This window comes from Ascidia mentula, chromosome 6 (assembly GCF_947561715.1).
Source record: "Ascidia mentula chromosome 6, kaAscMent1.1, whole genome shotgun sequence".
NCBI lineage: Eukaryota > Metazoa > Chordata > Ascidiacea > Phlebobranchia > Ascidiidae > Ascidia > Ascidia mentula.
This window is the reverse complement of record NC_138571.1, coordinates 1,802,947-1,828,880: the sequence shown is the minus strand read 5'-3', so window position 1 is coordinate 1,828,880 and position 25,934 is coordinate 1,802,947. Positions and strand designations below refer to the sequence as shown.

The window sequence follows — 25,934 nt, the reverse complement described above, 5'->3', positions numbered from 1 at the left end:
AATTGGTTCACTGTTTTTTCTCTCGATAAGTAGGAGCGATATTTTCAAAATCAAGCTCTCGGTGAGGTTCGAAATTACGATCCCAGGGTTAACCAGGCTCTGCTATCTACTTGAACACAGCCGGTATATTGTGGTCGAGACACTTTGGTGTTCAAGTGCACAACTTGCCAGGGGAATAATTGCATGTTATCAAGATTAAGACCAGATTATATAATAAGGTTAAGAATACGGAAAGAAATTTGGGAAATAAAATTGATACAAGAATAGTTTTACACGTGGTGGCGCAACGGAGTCAATGAGAATCAAGTCAAGAACACGACCCATATACCATGAAGAAAACCTGATCGGGATTCGTGTCCAGGATATCCTGGGTTCAAATCCCAGGGTGGCCTAAAATATTGAGGAATTTATCCAGAGCTTAAAAAAGTTAAACAAAATCATAGACAAAGTCATAGACAGATTGAATACGATGGGGACATGACGAATTTGCAAGTATAGAGTAACACACAGTACATCCTGGTTAACATTGCATCGCGGGTTGCGTCACCGAATTAGCGTAGCGTGGTGATATTATGTTGACTCTACATTTAATGTTTCATCGGAAATAACATAAGGAACTGCAAGCTGGAATGGAAAATTAAATGACAACTTTTCCTCGAGACTTTGATCTGATGAGATCCTCCCCTACTTGTGTGAAGCCACAATGCCGAGCATCCAACATTTCAATGTTGTGAACACATGCAGCCATCGACTCAGCACTTTCATCCGTCAAATGGTTCCAGGACAGATAAAGTATCTCCATCTAAACAACAAAATAACTTAAGCTTGGAGGTTAGGATCATGTTATGGTCGTAAATATCTAATTATGTTGCTGTAAAATGACCAGAGTGGATTTGTAATAACATAAACTAAAAAGTCCAAAAATAAACACAGCAAGTTTCTTCTCATCAGATTATTACGTCAGTGATCTTATCGTTGTTCACAATATTGGGTTCAAATATTTGTCATGAAGAAAATCACAAGGATTTTGGGCTTCTCACAGGTGTAATTTTGTCAGGCGAGAAGAAAAAAACAGTTGTGAGTCGTAAAAGCAAACAGATTTCAAGTGTGAGGTTAGTGGCAACTCTCGTAAGCAAAGTCGTGCCAAAAATATTAATTCCACTTTTCGACTCGAAATGGTTCAAAGTGGAGCTCGATTCAGTGGCAACTGGCAACATTTTCACAACCAAAGTTTGAACAGGTATTGGACGAGCGAAACTTAAAGCAACAAACTTTGCTCACCGATCAACTTCTGGTCATTCTCTAAATATTATTGGTTCTTGTCGTTTAAAATTCTACATTGCAATTTCGGATACCACCAGCCAGCTGATCGAAAACTTAACAAGAAACTTTATTACGAAACTGAGGTTTGCTTTAGACTCGATATTTTATGAGACAAGAAAATTGTTTATAACTTCTGTTCTGTTTGCTCTGCTAGATGATTTGAATCAATGTTACGAAGCAGGAATACGGAACGGAATATGAACGCCAGTAACTCCGGTAGTTCCATTACGGAAGTCGACGTTACCAGGTAGGTCATCTTGTAGACTGTTTGTTAACGCCGTGTTTCAGCGTGGGATTTCACAAATCTTGCCCCACGCGGATTTTCCATATATTTGTCGCATCGCTAATCAGTCGGCATCAGATTTTACCCGAGAATACTCAATGACTTTGTTCAGGATTAGGTAAAATTACCAGAGGTATTAACACGTTATTGTCGCATACTTGATATTTTAAATGTTCTTTATTTTTGTGGGCTGCAAATAATTATGTAAAATTGTGAGTAAGATGTTGTCGTCCTCAGAGATACAAAATTTATTGTTGGACGAAACCTTTGTGAGGACGAGCAGCTAACGAATTTGTTGGGATCCAAAATATGTAATGAAAAACTGTACAGATGACGTTAAATATATTACTTTACTGGAGATGCAGAGGTTTTGTGTCTGCTTTTCAATTTTCATGACTAAAGTAACAGAAACGTTGAGGAATAGAAGGGATCTAAAAAAAAACGATCCAATGTGGAGTTAAGGTAATCCTGTTGCTCCCTTAAAATGAAAAAAACAAGTAAAGAATTAAGAAGCAAACATCTCCGTATGCGCATGTGAAAATACCACAGAAACCACACTAACTACAGCAGCCATCAAAGGCACGGTTGCTGATGGACACGTCTGATATTTCTGGTCAGGAGCTCACCCATCTATCCGCATCACCAAGAAGCTTATTACCTCCAAGTTTGATTGGCATGGATTGCGCAAGCAAGTGTGTCTATGGGTGAGGTAAACTCTGTGACGACGTTTACCGCAGTGTTACAACATATACCAAAGTTTGTCCATTTTGTTCAGAGTGCGTATGTTTCATACAGTCAGTAACAATGACATGCAATGAGCGATAGAGGAAGGTGTCACCAAACTCTTACAAATTGCATACGAATAACTGAGAAACGCTCCTTGCGCCATGATGGAAGCCAGACGTTCAGATCGGCAACGCGAAGCACTGACGGGGCGCGTGCAACAATTAAAAGTTATTTTTCACATCAGCTTGCGGTAAAGGTCATGACGATGCTGAACTCTGACCTCGATTCCTGTGAGATTGTTAAGAGGCAGGTAATTACTAAATGTCTTTGCGACGCGAAACCTGGATCTGGACATCGTCATGAAACAAATATTTGTTACACATTACGGGCAGCCAACACGTTGATCACGTTTGTTTAGCCGATCGTTTAACTGGTCGATCGCGTCTGATTTTGTTTTGCTTTTACAAAGAATATTTCAGTATCGTAAGGCAACTATTCTAAACAAGTGGCCGACAAAACATGGCGATCAATGGAAAATCCGCCCAGTCAACTTAAACATTAAAATCAGGAATCCATGTGAGCACACGAACACAGAGGCGTCTATCTGACAATTTCTGTGTTCATTTCTAGCTTGCTTTTGAAGATCATCGCGCGATGTTTTTTTCCATTACATTTGTTACAACAATTGCAAAAATGTCAAACAAGAAGATTCAAGCGCTGAGCTGGGTGCAGGGCTACCCCTTCGCTAAAAGCACGGAACAAGTTGTCGCTGCCATTTGCCGAGAGCGCAAGCACTCGTGTAAGTGAACTGCTTTTCGGTGTGTGACAATCGTATCAGAAATTCAGTTAACTCTCTCTGTGTGTTTATGTGCCTTTAAAATAATACGTGTTAAAGCGAGACAACTTACAATCGTTCTTATTGAGTTTCACTCGCAAAATACACTGTTCCTAATTATGAAATACGATTCTCCAGAACCTCTATGACGTGACAGAGACGGTTATGCTCGAAAGTCCGGTGGTGGCAATTTTCCCGAATATCGAGGATGGATTTGAACAGTTATTGTTAATTTATTATGCGACATCACCTGACGATACCGAATGCATTATCGCATCGCGCATTCGTCAAAAGTCGGTTTAAATGCTAGCCACCGGTGTTTCGATGTGCTTTAGGCCAAAAGCGTTTTTTCTTCGGGGAAATATTTAGCTCCGATTGTTCTGGATTGGCAGTGCTATAATTGTTTCGGTTCTGGAGTGCTCACCGACTGTGTGACTGTTAAGGTTATGAATATAATCGAGCAATTATGTTCTCAGCTTGGTCCGAGATACAAGATTCGACTGACTCCCAAATGTATTAATTTCGTGTTTTCTTTACGCATTTTTCTCCCCGCCCGATTTTACCTTGGCACGCCGAAGGCGGTTAAATTCGGTTAATCTTTATTTTGTTAAAATAGTTTAATTGATTTTATTTTGTTGTGGGGGGAAAAGGAATCGCTAAGAAACAGACATTGTAGCGTAGAACGTACATCATTCTCGTCGCAAAATTTTTATGCATTGTTTTTCGATTTGGTGTGTGTCTGTTGTTTTGTATACTCGCCTTTATCTGCGTGGAAAAAAAACATATATGGACTCCCCTGCCCTTGTCAGTCACAAAACGCCCTGAAATAAATCACGCCCGTGTACTTACAAATCCAATATAAATCTCTCCGCAAATAAATCATCAACTGAATATATTTCCTGAAGGCTAAAGCCGCGTGAGGCTTCTAAAAAAGCGCTAAAAAGCTCCTGAAAGTACGGCGTTCCAATGCATTCCAGGTTGACAGTTCACAATATACGACGCAGGAGGTCGATGATGTAACGATGCGAGTTCGTTTCGTGCGTACACACCGCGAAACACGCGCGCTGTTGCGGGATCGAGTGCGAGCGCGGGGCCAATTTGTATTCGTCCTTTCGCCCGTTATGAAGCAAAGTCAGTTCCTGTCTACCGAAAGCGATCAATCTCGATAATATTAACAAATTCACATCATCCCTATTCGTGTGGAACAACCGACGAAATAGTTGGTAAGTTTGTATCAGAATGATTGACGGAGGTAAACTGATTCCTGGCCAAAAAAGTTTATCGACGGCAACTTGCAGCTACTTGCATTCTTCAGCCGTCTGTTGAGGAAACCCGAAATAATGTACAGCGCATTTGATCGTGAGCTGTTGGCACTTTAATGAGCAATCTGACATTTCCAATACTTTATTTAAAGACGCAATTTTACTGCGTACACAATAAACATCTCACACTTGGTTTTTCAAAAACCACAGAGCTTTGTCAACAGCGACCTCGGCGATATCGGAGTTCACCACTGATGTGCAGCAAATCAAAAGCAGCAAAGGCGCCGATGCCCTTTAGCGTGCTACCATGTCTACTTTGCATGGATTTCGACTTTGAAGCTTTGTCAACCGTGCAACCAACTCACGAGGTATAGAGACGTGTCGCACAACTTTGAATGACCTTCATCTTCAGGATCGTAAGCTGTTGGCAATCAGATGTTTACAATGCTTTATTGAATGGCGCAATTTTACTGCGTATACAAACCAAAAACCTCTCACTTTTGGTTTGGGAAAAAACACAGAGTTTTGGTCTGCACGTCAACAGCGACCTCGACGATATCGGAGTTCACCACTGATGTGCAGCAAATCAACAGGAAAAGCAACAAAGTCTTCGATGCCCTTTCGCGTGCTACCATGTCTACTTTGCAAACGCCAACTTTGGATTTCGACTTTGAAGCTTTGTCTACCATGCAACAAACTCACGAGGTACAGACGTATCGTACAGCTTTGAATGACCTTCATCTTCACGACATTACGATTTCAGGTTTTAAGCTTCTATGCGAGGTGTCACTCGATAATCCAATCCCGGTCGTCCCAGCAACATGGACGAAAAGTGTGTTTGAGGTTATTCATGGACATTCTCATCCATCTATCCGCATCACCAAGCAGCTTGTTACCTCCAAATTTGTTTGAAATGGATTGCGCAAGCAAGTGGGTCTATGGGTGATGCAAGTGACTCTTATGCCAGCGAACCAAAGTACAACATCAAATCAAAGCGCAGTGAAAGGAATATCCACGTCCGTCAAACAGTTTCAGTCATGTCAACATTGACTTAGTTGGGCCAATACCATAATGTCAAGGCAAGATGTATTTACCAACGGTGGTAGACCGTTTTACTCGCTGACCAGAGGGAATTCCCATGCAGGATTACATGCGCCCGCGCTTTCATATACCAAGCTGTAACCGCATTTTTATGTTGAAAAGACAACAATGCAGATTAATTTATGTTAACAATACACGACAAGATACTTTCGCGCGATGTAAGAAGAAATTAGGACGGTTTCAAGATCTTCACTATCTCCTAAAATCACTTCGAGGACTCATAAGGACTGGATAACCTAATTTGAGAACCACTTCTCCAGACGATTGGTCAATTGTGACAACGTAAAAGGATGGATCCAAAGGCAATTTACTCTTTGCTTTTATTTCGAAAGATCTGTGCGCCAACAGTTCAATAGATTAGTACTGAACATGGAGTATGTAAAAATACCAACGACACTAACTACAGTAAACTACTTCAACAAGCCTAGATTTGTGTTACACGATAAAACTTAATGACTCAGCTCGGGATGTCAATGGGAATGAGCGGACGTATCATGTGAACATGTCGGATGAGTTCGCGTGAAACCTGCGATAAAACTTAATGACTCAGCTTGGGATGTCAATGGGAATGAGCGGACGCATCATGTGAACATGTTGGATGAGTTCGCGTGAAACCTGCGATAAAACTAAATGACTTTGCTCGGGATGTCAATGGGAATGAGCGGACGTATCATGTGAACATGTTGGATGAGTTTGCGTGAAACCTGCGACAAAACTTTGGACGAACAGACGACCGGTTGTTCCCAGGTAAGTGTTACGGTTGGCGTCAGTGATACCAACGATGCGTGACGATAAGGTGTTACTGGGAATCAAGTTGGACAGAAACCCGACGACCGAACAAATGTCACAAGTGGTTGTGCTAACAATTCTTCACTCTTTTTAAACATCTCTGTCGATTTGTTTGTTACTCTGTATATTTCATTTTGTTTATTCCCCACACACGAGATTATAGATTATTATTTATTTTATTTGGCGTTACCAACACTTAACTTTACTTTGTAAACACATTCCTCCTTATGTAATTTTACTTTTCTTTACGAGTCTTTTAATACAAAGAGAGCCGCTATTTTTCGTGTGGCTTCTAGCCTTGATTTCAACGCTGATTCGTTACTGCAGGTTAACCAAAACTAGAAGCAAGTTTGAGTTGGAGACCAAGTTATGTCGAAGTTCGGGTTCCGGTGTAGTACGTACAATGTACACAAGTGTGGTTGATGCGTTCTCTTACAGATTGATGCGTCCTCTTACAGATTATCACATCTAAGTGTTTGAACGCCCGCCTGTTACACTACAGTATTCGGACTGCACAAAAGATACGCCCGATGTGTGAGGTGTGGTGTATTAAACAAACTGTGGCAACTATGACGTGGTCAATATTGGTGACACTGGCCGAGCATTACGAACACGACTGAAGAAAGATTAGAGTGACGTAATTAACTGACAGAAGTCTACGGGAACAACGAGTTAGCAGTCTATAGCTGCTTTGGTGCATAGAATAGATCTAAAAATGTCATGATCTTCAGAATGTCACCCAATTATAGTTGGGGTATATAGTGCAATGCAATGGTTAAGCATTACATACCGATACGGCGACAGTCGGTATTTAAATAACTAAGCCTGTAACTTTCTTTCTTTTCGTGCGTTGGATTTTTGCTCGCGACAAAGTTCGTGTGTGTTGGACAAATTCCAACTAAGACATGAAATCACTCACCGGTTTCTTCAACAGTTTAATCTTCTCGGATAGATGTTTGACTCCAACGCTTGTCAGGCCGCATCCACCCACATACATTTGTTCAATGTTTCGGATGCAGTCGGCCACGAAAACCACCCCACGGTCTTCTACATTGTTGATCGAGAGGTTGAGCATCTTCAGCTGAATGAAATAATGTCAATGTTAAACAAAGTGTGAATAAGAACACAGATAAGTGATATCAAAAAACAATAAGTTGAAAACACGAATCAAACAAGAAATAATTACTTTTAATCAAGCTCGAATATTTCTTATCCGGATTTAAATAAATCCGATTTGTATAAAAGTGTTGAAACTGGGACAGACGAAGTAATTGTGAGGTTTGTATCAGAATGAATGACGGAGGTAAACCGATTCCTAATAATAAAACATCTTACGACCACCCAGAGTAGAACTATCTTGCTAATAAGACTCGGCGATCCAAGTTATAAGATCACAATCCAGAGAGTTTTGTTTGCAAACAATCGCCTTCTTGTTATTTGTGATAAAATAAAGGGCCATTGTATTGTAGGCATCGAATTAAACGTGCCAGAAACTAAGTGCCTTTTACACATGTGTTTTTCGCACTTTAAAGATGTTGTTCGCATGCATTGTAACCGATTATTTCTAAACGCTCAAAATAAAAGCTGCAACCGCAAGCGGTCAATGTACTTTCGCACAGATGAAACCAACTACGCTTTAGTGCGTTAAAATCAACCGGGGTTTCCTCCCTTAAATTTGCTGTGTGGAAGATCTGTGCGCCAATAGTCAAAGAGATTAGCACCGAACATGGCGTATGTGAAATTACCAACGACAGTAACTATAGCAAGGTACTTCCAGGAAAACTCCATCGCCGATTGCATGTAATGACTGAGGTAACCGGCAAACCAACCGGCCTTTTCCTTGCATGCCATTCCAGCCGAAAGTCTCTTATCGACACGAGTCTCTAAGTCAATGCCATGTCTCCAACTGGATTTGAACGACGCACAAACGCAAGAGATATTGCATTAAACAAGTTCGATTGTTGCATCCACCATGGACACAGGACTGTGACAAAAGAATTTCGCCTTTAAATTTTTTTTGGTCGTCCCAGCAACATGGACGAAAAGTGTGTTTGGCGTTATTCATGCACTTTCTCATCCATCTATCCGCATCATCAAGCAGCTTATTACCTTCAAGTTTGTTTTATCTTGGATTGTGCAAGCAAGTGGTTCTATGAGTGATGCAGTGACTCTTCTGTCAGCGAGCCAAAGTACAACAGCAACACGAAAGCACCGTGAAAGAAATATCCACGTCCGTCAAACAGTTTCAGTAATGTCAACATTGACATAGTTGGGCCATTACCACAATGTCACGGAAAGATGTATTTACCAACAACCGTTTAACTCGCTGGCCAGAGGTAATTCCCATGCAGGATTACGTGCGCCCGCGCTTTTATCTGACATTGGAATTTCCGTTTCGGTATTCCAGCCCACATGTCTACCTTGGGTATTGTTGGGAATACGAACTATCCCAAAATATGATTTGCACACAACTTCAGCGGAGTTGGTTTATGGCACAACATTGGCGGTGCCCGAGCAATTCATTTCACCAATTGAAGAAGAACACGCAACGTTTTCGCCTGTACTCCGAAGATCTCATAAGCAACTGCATCCGACGCCCATGTCGAGAAATAACAAAGTTCGTATAAGCGTTCCAACATACGTCAAGACGAGTGAATACGATATTGATATTGGCGGTCGCGACCAACACGTATCCATCGATCGGCTGAAGCCAGCGCACGATGACTTGTCCGTGCCAGTTCAGGTTGCGCGCCCCAGGCCGCTGAGAAAACCTCGACGTCACGTACGCCCACCAGAACGTTACCAGGCGTGACGACTGCCCGCTACTGGAGAGGAGTTCCTCATTGAACGTGCCACAAACTGTGTGCACCGTAGCGTGACGACGACCCAAACTTGAAGCCACGTCAGCCACCCTAGTTTCAAACATGTGTTTTTGCACAGCAATAAAAAACTAATAGACATGCGCAAAGTCGATTTTCACTGCTCGTTTTTTACTTGGTTTAGTATTTGTGTTTAAAATTTCAGGTCGTTGGATTCAAAATTGTTCAAATCGCAAGCAGACAAGTGTCAAAATTAGTCATTTTTGCCGAACCTTAGCCACCCTAGTTTCAATTACAAGTTTTGGAGAGCTATCTGATGCCTTGATGCGTCCTCTTACAGATTTTCACATCCAAATGTTTGAACGCCCGCCTGTTACACTACGTTATTCACACTGTGCTGGAGATATGCCCGATGTGTGAGGTGTGGTGTACTAAACACACTGTGGCCACTAAGAGTGGTCGATATTGGTGTGTCTGACCGCGCATTACGAACACGACTGAAGAAACATCAGCGTGACGTAATTAACTGACAGAAGTCTACGGGAACAACGAGTTAGCAGTCTATAGCTGCTTTGGTGCATAGTATAGGTCTAAAAATGTCATAATGTTCAGAATGTCACTAAATTATAGTTGAGGTATATAGTGCAATGCAATGGTTAAGCATTACATACCAATACGGCGACAGTCGGTATTTAAATAACTAAGTCTGTAACTTTCTTTCTTCACGTTCGTTGGATATTTGCTCGCGACTCTCACAAAAGTTCGTGTGCGTTGGACGAATTCCGACTAAGACATGAAATCACTCACCGGTTTCTTCAACAGTTTAATCTTCTCGAATAGATGTTTGGCACCAACGCTTGTCAGACCGCATTTACGCAGATCCACTTGTTCAATGTTTCGGATGCAGTCGGCCACATAAACCGCACCACGGTCTTCGATATTGTTGTGGGGAAGGTTGAGTATCTTCATCTGAACCAAATATTATCAATGTTAAACAAAGTGAGAATAACAACACAGATAAGTGATATCAAAAACAATAAGTTGAAAACACAAATCAAACGAGTAATAATTATTTTTAGTCAAGCGCGAATATTTCTTATCCGGATTTAAATAAATTCGATTTATTTAAAAGAATAGAAACTGGGACAGACGAAGTAATTGTGAGGTTTGTATCAGAATGAATGACGGAGGTAAACCGATTCCTGATAATAAAACATCTTACGACCACCCAGTGTAGAACTAGCTTCCTAATCAGACTCGGCGATCCAAGTTATAAGATTACAATCCAGGGAATTTTGTTTGCAAACAATCGCCTTCTTGTTATTTGTGATAAAATAAAGGGCCATTGTATTGTAGGCATCGCATTCAACGTGCCACAAACTGTGTGCCTTTTACCCTTGTGTTTTTCGCACTTTAAAGATGTTGTTCGCATGCATTGTAACCGATTATTTCTAAACGCTCAAAATAAAAGCTGCAACCGCAAGCGGCCAATGTACTTTCGTACAGATGAAACCAACTACGCTTTAGTGCGTTAAAATCAACCGGGGTTTCCTCCCTTCAATTTGCTGTGTGGAAGATATGTGCGCCAATAGTCAAAGAGATTAGCACCGAACATGGCGTATGTGAAATTACCAACGACAGTAACTATAGCAAGGTACTTCTAGAAGGCCTTCCAGGAAAATCCATCGCCGATTGCATGTAATGACCGAGGTAACCGGCAAACCAACCGGCCTTTTCCTTGCATGCCATTCCACCCGAAAGAATCTTATTGACACGAGTCTCTAAGTCAATGCCATGTATCCAACTGGATTTGAACGACGCACAAACGCAAGAGATATTGCATTAAACAAGTTCGATTGTTGCATCCACCATGGACACAGGACTGTCACAAAAGAATTTCGCCTATAAATTTATTTTGGTCGTCCCAGCAACATGGACGAAAAGTGTGCTTGAAGTTATTCATGGACTTTCTCACCCATGTATCCGCATCACCAAGAAGCTAATTACCTTCAAGTTTGATTGGCTTGGATTGTGCAAGCAAGTGGTTCTATGGACGAGGCAGTGTCTCTTATGCCAGCGAGCCAAAGTACAACAGCGCATCAAAACACCGTGGAGGAATATTCACGTCCGTCAAACAGTTTCAGTAATGTCAACATTGACATAGTTGGCCATTACCACAATATCAAGGCAATATGTATTTACCAACGACCGATTAACTCACTGGCCAGAGGTAATTCCAATGCAGGATTACATGCGCCTGCACTTTCATCTGACATTGGAATTTCCGTTTCGGTATTCCAGCCCACACGTCTACCTTGGGTATTGTTGGGAATACGAACTACCCTAAAATATGATTTGCACACAACTTCAGCGGAGTTGGTTTATGGCACAACATTATCGGTGCCTGGGCAATTCATTTCACCAATTGAAGAAGAACACGCAACGTTTTCGCCTGTACTCCGAAGATCTCATAAGCAACTGCATCCGACGCCCATGTCGAGAAATAACAAGGTTCGTATAAGCGTTCCAACATACGTCAAGACGAGTAAATACGATATTGATATTGGCGGTCGCGACCAACACGTATCCATCGATCGGCTGAAGCCAGCGCACGATGACTTGTCCGTGCCAGTTCAGGTTGCGCGCCCCAGGCCGCCGGGAAAATCTCGACGTCACGTACGCCCACCAGAACGTTACCAGGCGTGACGACTGCCCGCTACTGGAGAGGAGTTCCTCATTGAACGTGCCACAAACTGTGGGCACCGTAGCGTGACGACGACCCAAACTTGAAGCCACGTCAGCCACCCTAGTTTCAAACATGTGTTTTTGCACAGCAATAAAAAACTAATAAGCATGCGCAAAGTCGTATTTCACTGCTCGTTTTTTACTTTGTTTAGTATTTGTGTTTAAAATTTCAGGTAGTTGGATTTAAAATTGTTCAAATCGCAGGCAGACAACTGTCAAAATTATTCATTTTTGCCGAACCTTAGCCACCCTAGTTTCAATTACGAATTTTGGAGAGCTATCTGACACCTTGATGCGTCCTCTTACAGATTTTCACATCCAAGTGTTTGAACGCCTGCATGTTACACTACGTTATTCACACTGTGCTGGAGATATGCCCGATGTGTGAGGTGTGGTGTACTAAACACACTGTGGCCACTAAGAGTGATCGATATTGGTGTGTCTGACCGCGCATTACGAACACGACTGAAGAAACATCAGCGTGACGTAATTAACTGACAGAAGTCTACAGGAACAACGAGTTAGCAGTCTATAGCTGCTTTGGTGCATAGTATAGGTCTAAAAATGTCATAATGTTCAGAATGTCACTAAATTATAGTTGAGGTATATAGTGCAATGCAATGGTTAAGCATTACATACCGATACGGCGACAGTCGGTATTTAAATAACTAAGTCTGTAACTTTCTTTCTTCACGTTCGTTGGATTTTTGATCGAGACACTCACAAAAGTTCGTGTGTGTTGGACGAATTCCCACTAAGATATGAAATCACTTACCGGTTTCTTCAACAGTTTAATCTTCTCGAATAGATGTTTGGCACCAACGCTTGTCAGGTCGCATTTACGCAGATCCACTTGTTCAATGTTTCGGATGCAGTCGGCCACATAAACCGCACCACGGTCTTCTATATTGTTGTGGGAGAGGTTGAGTATCTTCATCTGAACCAAATATTATCAATGTTAAACTAAGTGAGAATAACAACACAGATAAGTGATATCAAAAAACAATAAGTTGAAAACACGAATCAAACAAGTAATAATCATTTTTAGTCAAGCGCGAATATTTCTTATCCGGATTTAAATAAATCCGATTTATTTAAAAGAATAGAAACTGGGACAGACGAAGTAATTGTGAGGTTTGTATCAGAATGAATGACGGAGGTAAACCGATTCCTGATAATAAAACATCTTACGACCACCCAGTGTAGAAGTAGCTTACTAATAAGACTCGGCGATCCAAGTTATAAGATTTTACAATCCAGAGAGGTTTGTATCAGAATGAATGACGGAGGTAAACCGATTCCTGATAATAAAACATCTTACGACCACCCAGTGTAGAAGTAGCTTACTAATAAGACTCGGCGATCCAAGTTATAAGATTTTACAATCCAGAGAGGTTTGTATCAGAATGAATGACGGAGGTAAACCGATTCCTGATAATAAAACATGTTACGACCACCCAGTGTAGAACTATAGTTTGCTAATAAGTCTTACCATCCAAGTTATAAGATTACAATCCAGGGAGTTTTGTTTGCCAACAATCGCCTTCTTGTTATTTGTGACAAAATAAAGGGTTATTGTATTGTAGGCATCGTATTGAACGTGCCACAATCTGATTGCCTTTTACCCATGTGTTTTTTGCACTTTAAATCTGCTGTTCGCATGCATTGTGACTGACTATTTCTGAGCGCTCAAAATAAAATCTTCAACCGCAAGCTACCAAGGTACTTTCGTACAGATGAAACCAACTACGCTTTATTGCGTTAAAATCAACCGGGGTTTCCTCCCTTCATTTTGCTGTATGGAAGATCTGTGCGCCAACAGTTAAACAGATTAGCACCGAACATGGTGTATGCGAAAATACCAACGACACTAACCACGCTAAACTACTTCAACAAGACTAGATTTAAGTTACACGATTAAACCTAATGACTTTACACGGGATGTCAATGGTAATGGACTCGTTTCGAGTCGTTCTTAACAAAAGTTGCAACCACTTTGACTGGTGAACCCGCATTCCTACAAAGATTTATTGGAATATTACACGCAAGATGGAATATGAAAGTGGTGATACCGTCAAGCTAACGTCACCTTGGCCTCAACAGCAGCGTGTATATCTGCAGCAAGTGAAAGCACAGTTTACACTTGGGAACATCAAGGCAGATGAAACAAAGTGTTTCTGTAAACGAATTTGTTCGTTTTTTTACGCATATTTTGTTGCTTTCTTTGTTTTCACTTTACTTCGGTGCACCTTCACATATTTTTCTTGGTTGTTTTCCTGCACATTTAATATGTATCGTTATTTGTTTCACCTTTTCACAGTTTAATTTGGTACACTTGAGCAATCGTGTTTGCGTGGCAGACGTGTGGTACGCTAATTGGTTGAGGTGCTGACGGGCGAAGTAATCAATGGCGAGCCCAACAGTTCTTTGGTGGCGCGCGGTGAGAACTGGTGTTTTTGTGAGGCGCCGTTGTGTGATGGACGGGGTTTGTAGCGCAGTGGTCTGACAGGGACTGGTTGTTGGGCGCTAGATGAAGTGCTGTACTGTTGTACGTAAGCAGCAAAACAAACGCTTTAATCGTTTTTAGCCTTTATTACACGTATTATCGTCTGTTCTTATCAATACAAAAGTACCCATCAATGTGGTTGCCCGACTCCAAGTTTTTGCGGTAGGCCGTCAATGCAGGGTAGCCTGGGCGTTTACCGAGTTGCACTAAATTCGGTTACATTTCGACGTTGTGTCCGCACTAGATCAGGACACAACGCGTCGACCGATTGATATTTTGGAACCACTACCTGATAGAGACAAGTATGCAGCCATTTTAGGTTTACGCCTGAAAGACACACCTGTAATATGGCTTACATCAGTACTTCGGCTACCTCCCTTTTAAACGAGGTAATGTACATTACTCTAATACGGGGGTTATATGATCGTCGTTTAATCTGAAACATTCCATTATTAATCAAGTTTCGAGCGAAGGTTTGTTGCAGATTAACTGCCTGATGTCCAAGGAAACAACGCTTTCACACCATGTATAAAGCACAAGGCGTAAGTTGGATTTAAACAACAATTCTAAGCAAAGAAAATGACAGGTGAGGTGCAATCGTATGTGCATCGAATCGTTTCGAATAAATGCGTGATAATTTTCGACTAAAGACCGTAAGCATTTTCTTCTGCAGAACAGCGGATTGTGTTCCGTGAAATTCACATCAAGGATGGTGATACTTCCGTAGAGTTTCTGGATGTGTAGCATGTGCCGGATTGCGAATCTAGTTTTGGGTTTGTCACCAAAAATTTGTTAAGGAGAGAGCAAAAACGCGGTGTTTCCTTCGTGGAACATATTATCACTCGGACACAATTACAAGTTCATTATTCTAGGTGAGGCATGTCGTTTGCGTCGCCTGAATAAAAGACAAGACAACTACCTACAATGCCTGGATCAACTTCAGGACAAGTGTATCAAATCGGGCTTCTCGGAGAAGGCAATTAATGCAATTATTGCAAAGGCACAAACTTGGACACAGCGCTTTCGTGATGCCGAAATCTTAATGATTGCTTGGGGCACCGCCTTTCCCCAGGTGCTCAAACTAATGCACAAAGAGAAAGAATTGAAAAGCCAAGCAAGAATTGTTTACAAACGACCGCCGTCTTTTGGAAATATTCTGACCAATCACCGGCAACTGGCATTGCAAACTGACTGCAGCAGCCCCGCGGGGAGTACCAACAAAACGGCCTTGCGCCACCATTATTACGCGCGCACCCCTCGTCAGGTCAACACCAGCCCATCGGCAGCTCTTTTGCAGTGACATTTGTGGAACAACCGATGGTCAACAGACTGGTTGTTTGCCAAGCCAACTGGGTAAACCTTAAGCCAGTCCAAAAAATGATCATTCCCATAATTCGGGGAATAATATCTTGTCGTTTTATTGATGTGTCCTTCGGTTGCAACGTAATTCTGTTCATTGGTTTTTATCATTGCTCTTATCACGTTCTGTGTTGTGTTTACGTCTTACGTGCTGCGGTGTTGTTGCGTTGCGCGTTCACGTCATTTGCCCAATTTTATCTGAGAGCCACTGGAGCCACAACGCCTTCCATTACAGTGTAGCGCATAGGGAAGGCAGCAGTGCAGGAATTTGTGCGTTTTACTTTGATTTATTTTATTTAATTCTTTTGTTTGTTTAACCAATTTCCGTATAGCTTTGTGTGTTTACTTGCAATTTCGAATTTGCAGAAACTGAGGATGCCCGTGCAGGCGAAATCGATTTTTCAATATTGTTATTAAATCAATTGACTTCAATTTGAAACTTCTGATAACATTGACTTATTATCAAAATAAACTAGTGTCGCTGATAGAGTACAATGCCAACTAAAGGGGTAGATTCTGGAGAAATTAAGGAACCAGTCACGACCGGAAACATAGATGTTAACCATCTGGGTATTGTCACTGAAACAAACATTTACCAGTTGGATTTGGTTCCTTAATTATTTTGGTCCTGTGCTTCAATAATTCCATTCATTTTCAGTAGCGACACCCTTCCAAAAGTGGCAGCCTGCTTCATTATTCAGACAAAAACATCAGAAATTTATAAAAACTTGTATGACAAAAACAATTCAAAGTATATTACGTCACAAACACGAACGACCAAACCCTTGCAAATTCCTATTGATTCAATTTTATTGTTTAATTTATTGGGTTTAATCGATGTTATTATGAATGAAACCAAAGTTTGAACCCAAATACACCCACATATTTTCGCCACCAAAAAGTAAAAAGCATGCGACCAATTGGGGTAACTGTCCACTATTTGGAAAACACTTACATTTGTGCCCAGATTCCAGGCAGTCAAGTATTGTATGATTTGTCATTCATGAAAAATTTTCATTTTCTTTTCAAAGTCTCAAAACTGGACTAATATCTTACTGGTATAAAAGTACTTAAAGAACATTTTACCGGTTTGCTTCTCCTTTGAATCACGAAGGTGACATTCTCGAGGTCGGTCCGGAGGAGCTGTGAACGACTGAGGTTGAGCTCATCAGGGAGTAAGGAGGAAACGATTGAAGTTATCTCCTCATCGTTCGCTTCATGGGCCCAGCTGCAACATCGAAGTATCACTTTGTTGATCGGTTCCCCCATATACGACGATGCGAGATTCTTCAGCAGATTCTTCTCAGCTTCCTTGGTACATTTCAGACAAATGAAATTAGTAGAGCTTGAATCCTGCATCGTGACAGAATGTTTTAATTAAAAAACAATTAATTTGCTAAAATTAACTAAAATGTGCCCCTGCTTTATTGGTTGAGTTGTTTTGCGTCACTCGGCTCCTCTTACAAAACTAATGAACCTAACGCACAACACCTCTAGTACGCTGACATGTTCGTGCATGTTGGACATTCATTGCAATACAAACATAAATATTGTTCATTGGCCAGACATGAAATCACTCACCGGTTTCTTCAACAATTTAACCTTCTCGAATAGATGTTTGACTTCAACACCTGTCAGGCCGCATCCACCCAGATACACTCGTTTAATGTTTTGAATGCAGTCGGCCACGTAAACCACACCACGGTCTTCTATGCTCTTGCCTGAGAGGTTGAGCAGTTTCAGCTGAATGAAATAATATCCAAGTAAAACATGGTGTGAATAACAGCAACACAATGAATCAAACAAAAAATGGTATATATGGATGTCGTAACGTTTTGTTTGGAGTTTGCTTCATACAAATATAATAACGTGTTTTGGTTGAAATAGAAAGTTTAAACAAACCTAAGTGACATTCAATGAAGCGAGAACGTTCACCACGTGTACTTATCGCACGCCCTTTTATCGAAAATTTAAATCGATTTTCCGAATATTATTTTGGATAAAACTCTATTTAAGTGATGTTTAAGCCTTTCCAACATATGTTAACACATTTTATTTTTTGGGACTACATCTCGATTTGAACCCAGGAAATCCTGGCCACGAATCCCGACCGTTATTACATTTACCGTACATTTACCCATGTCGCACCATCACACCTTGGGTATTGTTGGGAATACGAACTACCCCAAAATATGATTAACAGACATTTTCAGCGGAGATGATTATGGCACAACCCGGGCGGTTTGTTGTTCCGATTAACAACGTTTTTGCCTGCACTCCGAAGATCTCTGAAACAGCTTCCTCCGACCCCCATGTCGAGACATAACAAGGTTTGCGTAAGTATTCCAAAATACATTTTATTGTCCACACCGGTATTTGAACCCAGGATATCCTGGCCACGAATTCCCATAAGGATGTCTTATTGGTATACAGGTCGGGCACTTGAACAATGCTGATAATCACCCGCCTGTTCCAAAATGTATTCCAAAATACATCAAGACCAGTGAATATGTGTTCGTTCAGTGCGACACCCACCGACCTCCTTTAAACGACTCCTTACGGATCCTTCAAGTTATGTCAGAATACTTAACTGCGAATTCTATGTTACATACCATGGGCAGGTAGCAACCTGTAAATACTGCGGGGAAAAGGGTTACAAACAATTCGACAGCCCAAAGCGTAAATTGGATTATCCAGAGCTTGTAAATTGTCAGACATCAAAACGTCAGATATACACAGACAACGCCTTGAACAAACAGAGAAGCTGCCCCAAAAAAATTTGTTTATTTGGCCCCACAGCTGAGTACTTTTGCCAACTGTTGCCAAAGTTCATGTATTATGGCTTACATCAGTGCTTTAGAGATCTCCCTTTACGAGTTAATGTACATCACTCTTATACGGAGGTTATATGATCGTCGTTTTGGTCTGAAACATAAAAACAACATCTTACCGGTTTGCTTCTCCTTTGAATCACGAAGATGAGATTCTCGAGGTCGGTCGGGAGGTTACTGAGGTCGATCTTATCAGGGAGTAAGGAGGACACGATTGAAGTTATCTCCTCATCGTTCGCTTCATGAGCCCAGCTGCAACATCGAAGTATCGCTTGCTTGGTCGGTTTCTTCATATACGACGATGCGAGATTCTTCAGCAGCTTCTTCTTCGCTTTCCAATCTTCACGTGAAAATCCAGGAACTACGGCTTCAATATCGTTGAAAATTGAAGGATCACAAATTCCGAACGCGAACTTGGCAACAACCTCCCATCTGGCATCGGTAAGTCGGGTGTATTGTTTCTTGAATTCTTTCAAAGGCATGATCGTCATCAGGTAAACCGCGGAGAAGAATTCTTGCCAAATGAGATGTGAAAAATATCTACGTTTATGTCCGTCCAGTATTGTCAACTTTAAGTTTCCCTGCTTTGTAATTGACGTGTTAAGAAAAGCATGAACTGTTGAGTCATTCAGTTTTGCGCTTTTGAAATCCTGTACTTTGAATACAACTTTCTTGTTCCGAAATCCGTCCCAGGCCAATTTTGAAAGTTCGTTCAACTGTCTATTTTCATTCTTCAGGTGATCAGTTTGTGAGTATTGAACACAAGTAGATGCCAGAACACGGGTAAGCGAAATATGCTGAATATCATCATCATGACTCATTAGATAGTTGACAGTCAACATGAAATTAACCGGAACGTAACAGTATGAGAACATGTTGGTGTTTTGTTTAAGTTTATTCTGTACAGAGTCATATCTTGCACCGCATATCTGTTGTCCAAGTTCTCTCTGTGAGTTTGGAGTTAAGCCGAGTATCTGAGCAATAAACTTTGGTCGATGTGAAGGATGGAGTTTGTAGAATGGAGCTGGTCGTGACGTGAATATCTTCCGGGAACGTGGAAGCAAATTTCCACTCAACAAATGCTTGAGATAAACTTCTGCTTTATTCTCTTTATCCAAGAGGGGAGTTGGAGCTTTACTTGAGAATGATTTAAAAGCTGCTTCATCTACTCCGTCGAAAACAAAGAAAACATCTGGATCACCATTGATTGCTTGCATTATCCCTTGAGATACCTCTAGATTGTATTCCCAGCTAAGTAGCATGGCATGAAGGAGAAACCGAAGGAAAGTCATGCTTGTTTTGAAATTTATATTTCGGATTACAATGTAGAAGATGAAGGATATTTTCCCAAACAACTCTCTATGCAAAGCTTGTAAAGCCCATTTTTTGCACGAAGTTGTTTTTCCGACACCCGCTTGACCGACAACGCCGACAATATTTCCATGCTTTTCCACGTACTGGCGTTTTGCTTCCTCTTGTTCGGGTTTAAATTTCCTTTCTGCTTCTCCTTGTGCTGTTTGCTTTGCACGAGTAAACATTTCTTCAGGGCTGATGTCACCGGATGGTCGATCGAAAACTTTAGCCAACTCCTCTCGACGATGGTAATGTCCTTCTGCTTGAAATTCGTCATCAATTTGTTGTGGTTTGCTGACTATGGATAGGTTGACTGGTGTTATGTTTCGTTGGGTGATCTCTGCAAGTGATGATTCTTCACTGGCGATGGATTTCACTTTATCTTTTAAAGTTGACTTAAGTGCTTCGCCTACAACAAGGTTTTTTTTACTTTTTTTTGTAGAACGTGTCACGTGTTTTGTAGAACAAAAAATGGATGCCTTCGCGTTGGTTTGTAATGTCACACAGTAAGTATATATATAGTAAATCCGTGTTTTTAAACATGAAACACTGTTATTCCGACATAACCAAAAATATTACGCAACGAATTTGCATATGCTGATATAACAATGGCGAAAATATTTGTCATGTTGTTTTACTTGTGATGGCTCGTGCTGAATTGTGTAGGTAGAGTATTGTAATGGTTTGTGTTCCCATCAGAATAATCTTAAGTGAATTTATTCCGCAAACAACAAAGAATAATCACATGACTGATTTAAGTGAGAAGAACTAATTATTTTGTCGGTTGATGGTGACAGGAGGACAATGAAGTTCTTATCAGCCACCACCACAATGGTCAGGTTTAAGTGAAACTGTAATAGCTGCGACACAAAACTTTATTAAACTGTAAACAAATGTCTTCAACATAAACAAAAAAAGAAGGAAAATGAAACAAACAGCAAACAACAGCAAAAAAATAAAATAAACTATCAAACAACAAGAGGACATTGCAACAGTCAGTTAATAAAAACAATGCAATCCCAATTTGTATCGAATCAATGTGAGTACAAGCATAATAATAACAACAATCCGTTCTACTGCAATGTCGAAAGCAGATAATCTGTGTAATCAAATAATCCAGTCATCGATAATTCATGAACATGCAAATTGCATGTAAGGTAATCGTGTATGCGTGACTATAATGAAGGAGGCACATTTAGCCAAGGAATCGAAATTCCTGATTAAATACAACACAATAGCTGGGTATGACCACGTGGCTAATGCATGGACTGATGTTGCAATGAAATTGTAGGCAGGGCTTCCTCGACGAGGAATTTAATGGCCGCCCTTTTAAAGCTATGTATTTCCTTGTTTGTTGAGTTAGGTATTTCCGTACAGTGATCGTAAAGTAATTCGAGGGTTTTTGGGATGTTGTTACGCGCACAATAGGTATGTAAAATGTTCACGTGGAAGGTTATCATGTGTTGTGTTGATGAATATGTATAAGGGGAAAAAATGTGTTATTAAAGATTGATAGCGAAGTTACTTTGAAATATTTAAAGAAAAAACATCTCCTTCAGCGTGCATTTTTTATGAAATATTAAGTTAGTCATACAATGGCTTGACATGTGTTTTGTAAAAACTGTTTGTTCATTGGGGTCTTAATAAACATCGTCACAGCAATTTAAACATTCTTGGCATGTAGATGTGCGTCAGTTGGTCATACAACTGACTTGACATAAAAACTGAAATCTCAGTGTGGTTTGGGTAAGCTATGACTTGACATAAGGCTTTTCTTTATTGATGTGAATATGTGATTTCAATGTGACGCAACTTGATATAAAAATGTTGAATGTGCAAATCCACATATAAGAGGCCAACTGGGATGTGTCATTTCACAATAAACAGTACTTTTGTACATTTTGTACTTATTTAAACCCATATATCGAACAGTGAAAACTGTATGTTCCACTTTACAATATCTAAATATTTTACCAATCGTAATTTTGTTATTCAGACAAACTCATAAATTTCAGTTAACTTTTAGGTTTAGTTTTCGTTACTCGGATTCGGAAAACCGCAGGCAGGTTTCACCTGCGAAAGATGAAACATGTTCTAAATCATTTACATAAAAACAAAAACGTCTAGAGGCAAATACACGCTTCAGAAAGACATCAAAATTGCGCAGCGTTAAATACAACGATTGTGAAATCCGACACCCACGACAAGCAGACAGAAGTGTTCTGTCGACGCTATTTCGCCTGTACGCGTTAGAATGTGACGTCTGGCGTCGCTCACCACTTTATTTTGGGCTTGGAATTTCTCCATGAGAACCGCTGTAGTTTTGGTAACGTCGTAGATTTGTGACAAACTGATTGATCATTTTCCGTTAGAAACACAAACGTTGTGTTATGGTATGTTGTTTATGATGTAGTCTATTTTTAAGTTAGGAGTTCGCGGGTCCAGGCTTTGAGTGCAGGTTAACCTGGACGTTCCCCAAATTAAGTTTGGCAAACCATGCTCGAAATCGTAGTTTGGGTTGGGTAAGCTATTAGTTTAGACCTATGATATCTCGCCCCTTGAAGGTTAGGCAGAATTTGAGGGTCGCCAACTAACTTCGGTCACACAAGTAATCATTCCACCACCTGTGCTTGTGTGAGTTTTTACTAATCTCGATATTATGTTCGTACATGGCAACTTTAGTTTAAACAGAAAGTATAAGCACTGTTGACTAGTGTAATGTGTACATAAGTAACCTTGTTTACATACTGTGCCATGGTGTTGACCAAGTACAACCTGTAATGTACAATGTATGGAAAACGTTCCTTCAACACCGAAGTAAAGTTAATCGCAGTCTGACGATCAACGTTTAACAACAGATTTACAAACGAATCAATTTCTACTCAACAAACTTTTATGATATTGCGATATTAGTTGAAAAATATGTCATCCAGGATAATTTTACCGACTTTTATTCTGGTTCAATGCTGATGCTTCTAGGCATATTTGTTACTATAGGACGAATCTTCTGGCAGAAATAATTTTATTCTTCTGTTGTTTGCAATTTGACCTTTGACACCAAAATAAACTTGTACCGCATGAATCACGGAAGAGTCAATTTCGACTCAAAGCTTCAATCGGTCGTTTGAAAAGTTTTGTCTGACTTGAAACGTTATGACATCACATAAAAAAATATGTCATTGTGACGTCACTTAGCGAAGTAACGCGCTACCACTGTCCGACTTACGGTTTGTCAAAAATACAACAGCAATGAAATAAAACAATACATTTTTTGAGTAGGGATTATACCACACTGCTCAAAGCATAAAGTTATGGGAGTGTTGTTAAGGATTAGTCATTATTATTATATGCCATAACCCGTAACCTTGAATTGTATTGTGTAGGTTTTATTGTGAAAGTGTTGACAAATTTAGTCCAACTTTCAAGTTGAGCCAACAATTGGTGTGACGTGATTTAAAGTTTAAAGTTACTCAAGCGTTCAAATAAAGCCTGAAGTCGTAATGTTTTAGCAAAACTAGAATAAAAGTTAGGAGAATTTCTGTGTCCTGCATGATATTTTTCAACTAAAACGCTACATCAACATACAGAACGAAACCGAATCGTCGCTATTTCTAACTATTGTTTTTATACTGGAAGCTACAACGCCTGAAGTTTAGTCGCAGGCAACTGATTTTTCTACCAATGTTAACTCACATTTTTCGTGTATTTCTGATTGTAAGTTGGGTTGTTGTGGTGTTGTATGTTGAACCACGTTGACCTGTTGTGGTGTTGTATGTTGAACAACTTTGACTTTTTGTTTGACCATCAAAACTGGTCCGGTATAGACTGGTCCAGTTGTGTGGATGTTTTGGTCGCCAAGAACAGGGCCTTCTCCTTGGATATTCTGCACATGTTGTGGTTTAGTGTAGGAAAATCATCATCTGTGCTTGGCAGACAATTTTATAAAAGATTTCACTGGTAAAGCACGCATAAAGAAAGGCTTGTGTTTCTCCAAAATGAACGTTGCTTGGTGTTTCTGCACATTTGGTGGTGCAAAATTTAAAACTGGTTGCATTAGTTGAAATAAGGCGTTGGTTGTATTTGTTGCGTTGCTGATATTACAAAGCACTTCTGTCAATAAGTTACACTAAACTCAGTCAATCCATTTTATAAAAACAAAACATTCCAGTTTATCCGGATTATAAACATCATTTAGTCATTCTATTTCGCCAAGCAGTCCCTGCAAATTACAGCAGGCTTGACAACAGATACAACACGGTCAAAAACCTCACTTACAATTTCACGTTCTCCAGATGTCCCTGGAAGATCAACTATGTCATGTTGGCTGGTCGTTGGTAACACTTCCAACATTTGTTCTGGGTTTTTTACATATTTAGAAGCAGTTTGATTCACAGATTTATTTGTATCACTCGATTCCTGACTGGAGCTATGTTGTGATGAGTCATCCGTCGTTTGTGATGACTAAGCAGAATAACGCAATAAAACATTGTGGTAAAATTATATTTTTTAATTGCAATCTCTACATTATAAGTTACCACTACACGTTGTGAAGATGTCCCTGGAACATCAACTACGTCATGTTGGCTGGTCGTTGGTAGAACATCTAACATTTGTGAGAGATCATCCACATCTCTTGAACTCCCAGCTTCAATGATATATGAATGTTTTAGTGTTGAATAGAGCTAGTGAAATTTAATCACATTAAACTGGTTTGTGAGTGTGTCTGAAGGCCATAGAACTTAGAAAAGGAAATATATTCAAAATATGCAACTAAAATTTTTGCAAATGGAAGGTATTACATGCAAAAGGCCAAATGTAATGGCCACCGATAAACAGGCGCCGATATAATGGTGATTTCCTTACGGTGTATTACCATCTACCGTAGGATCGCAGCCGATTGCACTTGAGAGGTTGGGGGTAATGGGTTGCGACCGGCCACATTGGATGTTTATATTTACTGATTTAACACGTCTTTATTAAAGAGCTCGCAAGATTTGATTTTACGCTACCTTGTTGTTGAAGTGGTGAAAATGGCATGTTTGGCTGCAAAGATTTGATTCGATTTCAATTTTTTCTGAAACAAAATGGAATAAATGTTTGTCATAATACAAATGTTTCAAAAGCGGACAAAGTTGTGAAAAAGGTTTAAATTTTTTTATACTTACCAATTAAAAAGCAACATTGTTGCGCACACAAATACAGAAAAGCAAAGTTTTGCTTTGGGCGACAGTGATAAATGGAATTTAATCATAGAAGATAGGTTTGTGTATTTACAATTACCTTTTCCGGAATGAAAACACGTTTGGTCAATACATGATCGTGATGACTTGTATTCGCCCGTTTAATTTCAATGCATAACTTACCTTTTAACTGGGCTAGGTCAGGTTTTCAACATTACTTGATCCAAGTTCAATTCACTTTCGACCATACTACAAATAATATCCTTCACTATAATAAAACTTATTTCCTAAACCAGCAGGTTTCATTGCAAGATGTCAAACATACAACATTTAAATGTAGGCTTAATTAATCAAACAATAAAACCGAATTTTGCAACAATGAAAGTTTGAATTTGTTGCTGACTCTACCAGGCATAATATTGAATAAATTCAAAGCTTTACTAGCAGAACTTATTTATTCAGCCGACGCTTTGAGTTTGTTGATAATAAAAGTTTCCGCTGGCAATTCAAACATTTACTGACATCCTGAAACAATCTCCAAGCATGCAGATGTCTTTAAACGTGACACATTTATGACATTCTTAAACGTGCCGTATCAGTCTTTATATGGATACAAGCCAAATTCTCTTGATTAGGCACTCTTTTGTAAAAGACTGACTTTCGTATTACTAAAAGTTTCCCTCGCGTCATCAGTACTTTTTGTAATACAAAAGTCAGTCTTTTACAAAAGAGTGTCGAATCAAGAAAATTTAGTTTGTATACATTTATGATAATAATTACCAATTCCTAGCTTTCGCAACAACAAACCTTCGATGAACAACA

The 25,934-nt window shown here is 40.0% G+C and overlaps 1 protein-coding gene and 1 pseudogene across 1 annotated transcript; one reads left to right on the top strand and one right to left on the bottom strand.

The window, feature by feature from the left end:
* Nucleotides 1–25,934, top strand: part of LOC145906436 (uncharacterized) — a 144,982-nt pseudogene that overhangs the window by 69,526 nt on the left and 49,522 nt on the right.
* On the bottom strand, nt 638–25,392 carry LOC145906258 (protein NLRC5-like). The gene is made up of 8 exons (XM_082993683.1): nt 25,296–25,392; nt 24,942–25,006; nt 24,468–24,577; nt 24,208–24,393; nt 23,626–23,815; nt 18,699–20,341; nt 12,659–12,820; nt 638–802 (listed from the first exon to the last, which is right to left on the bottom strand). The coding sequence occupies exons 2-8, from the start codon at nt 24,967–24,969 to the stop codon at nt 638–640; spliced, it is 2,484 nt and encodes an 827-aa protein (XP_082849809.1). The 5' UTR covers nt 24,970–25,006; nt 25,296–25,392.

Excerpts from the sequence above, each read along its gene's own strand:
- LOC145906258 (XM_082993683.1), bottom strand. The coding sequence starts at position 24,969 with ATGCCATTTTCACCACTTCAACAACAAG. Across the intron at positions 24,578-24,941 it reads TTCACCACTTCAACAACAAG|CTGGGAGTTCAAGAGATGTG; the intron begins GTAGCGTAAAAT and ends ATATCATTGAAG. Across the intron at positions 12,821-18,698 it reads TTCAAAGGAGAAGCAAACCG|ATGAAGATACTCAACCTCTC; the intron begins GTAAGATGTTGT and ends TATTTGGTTCAG.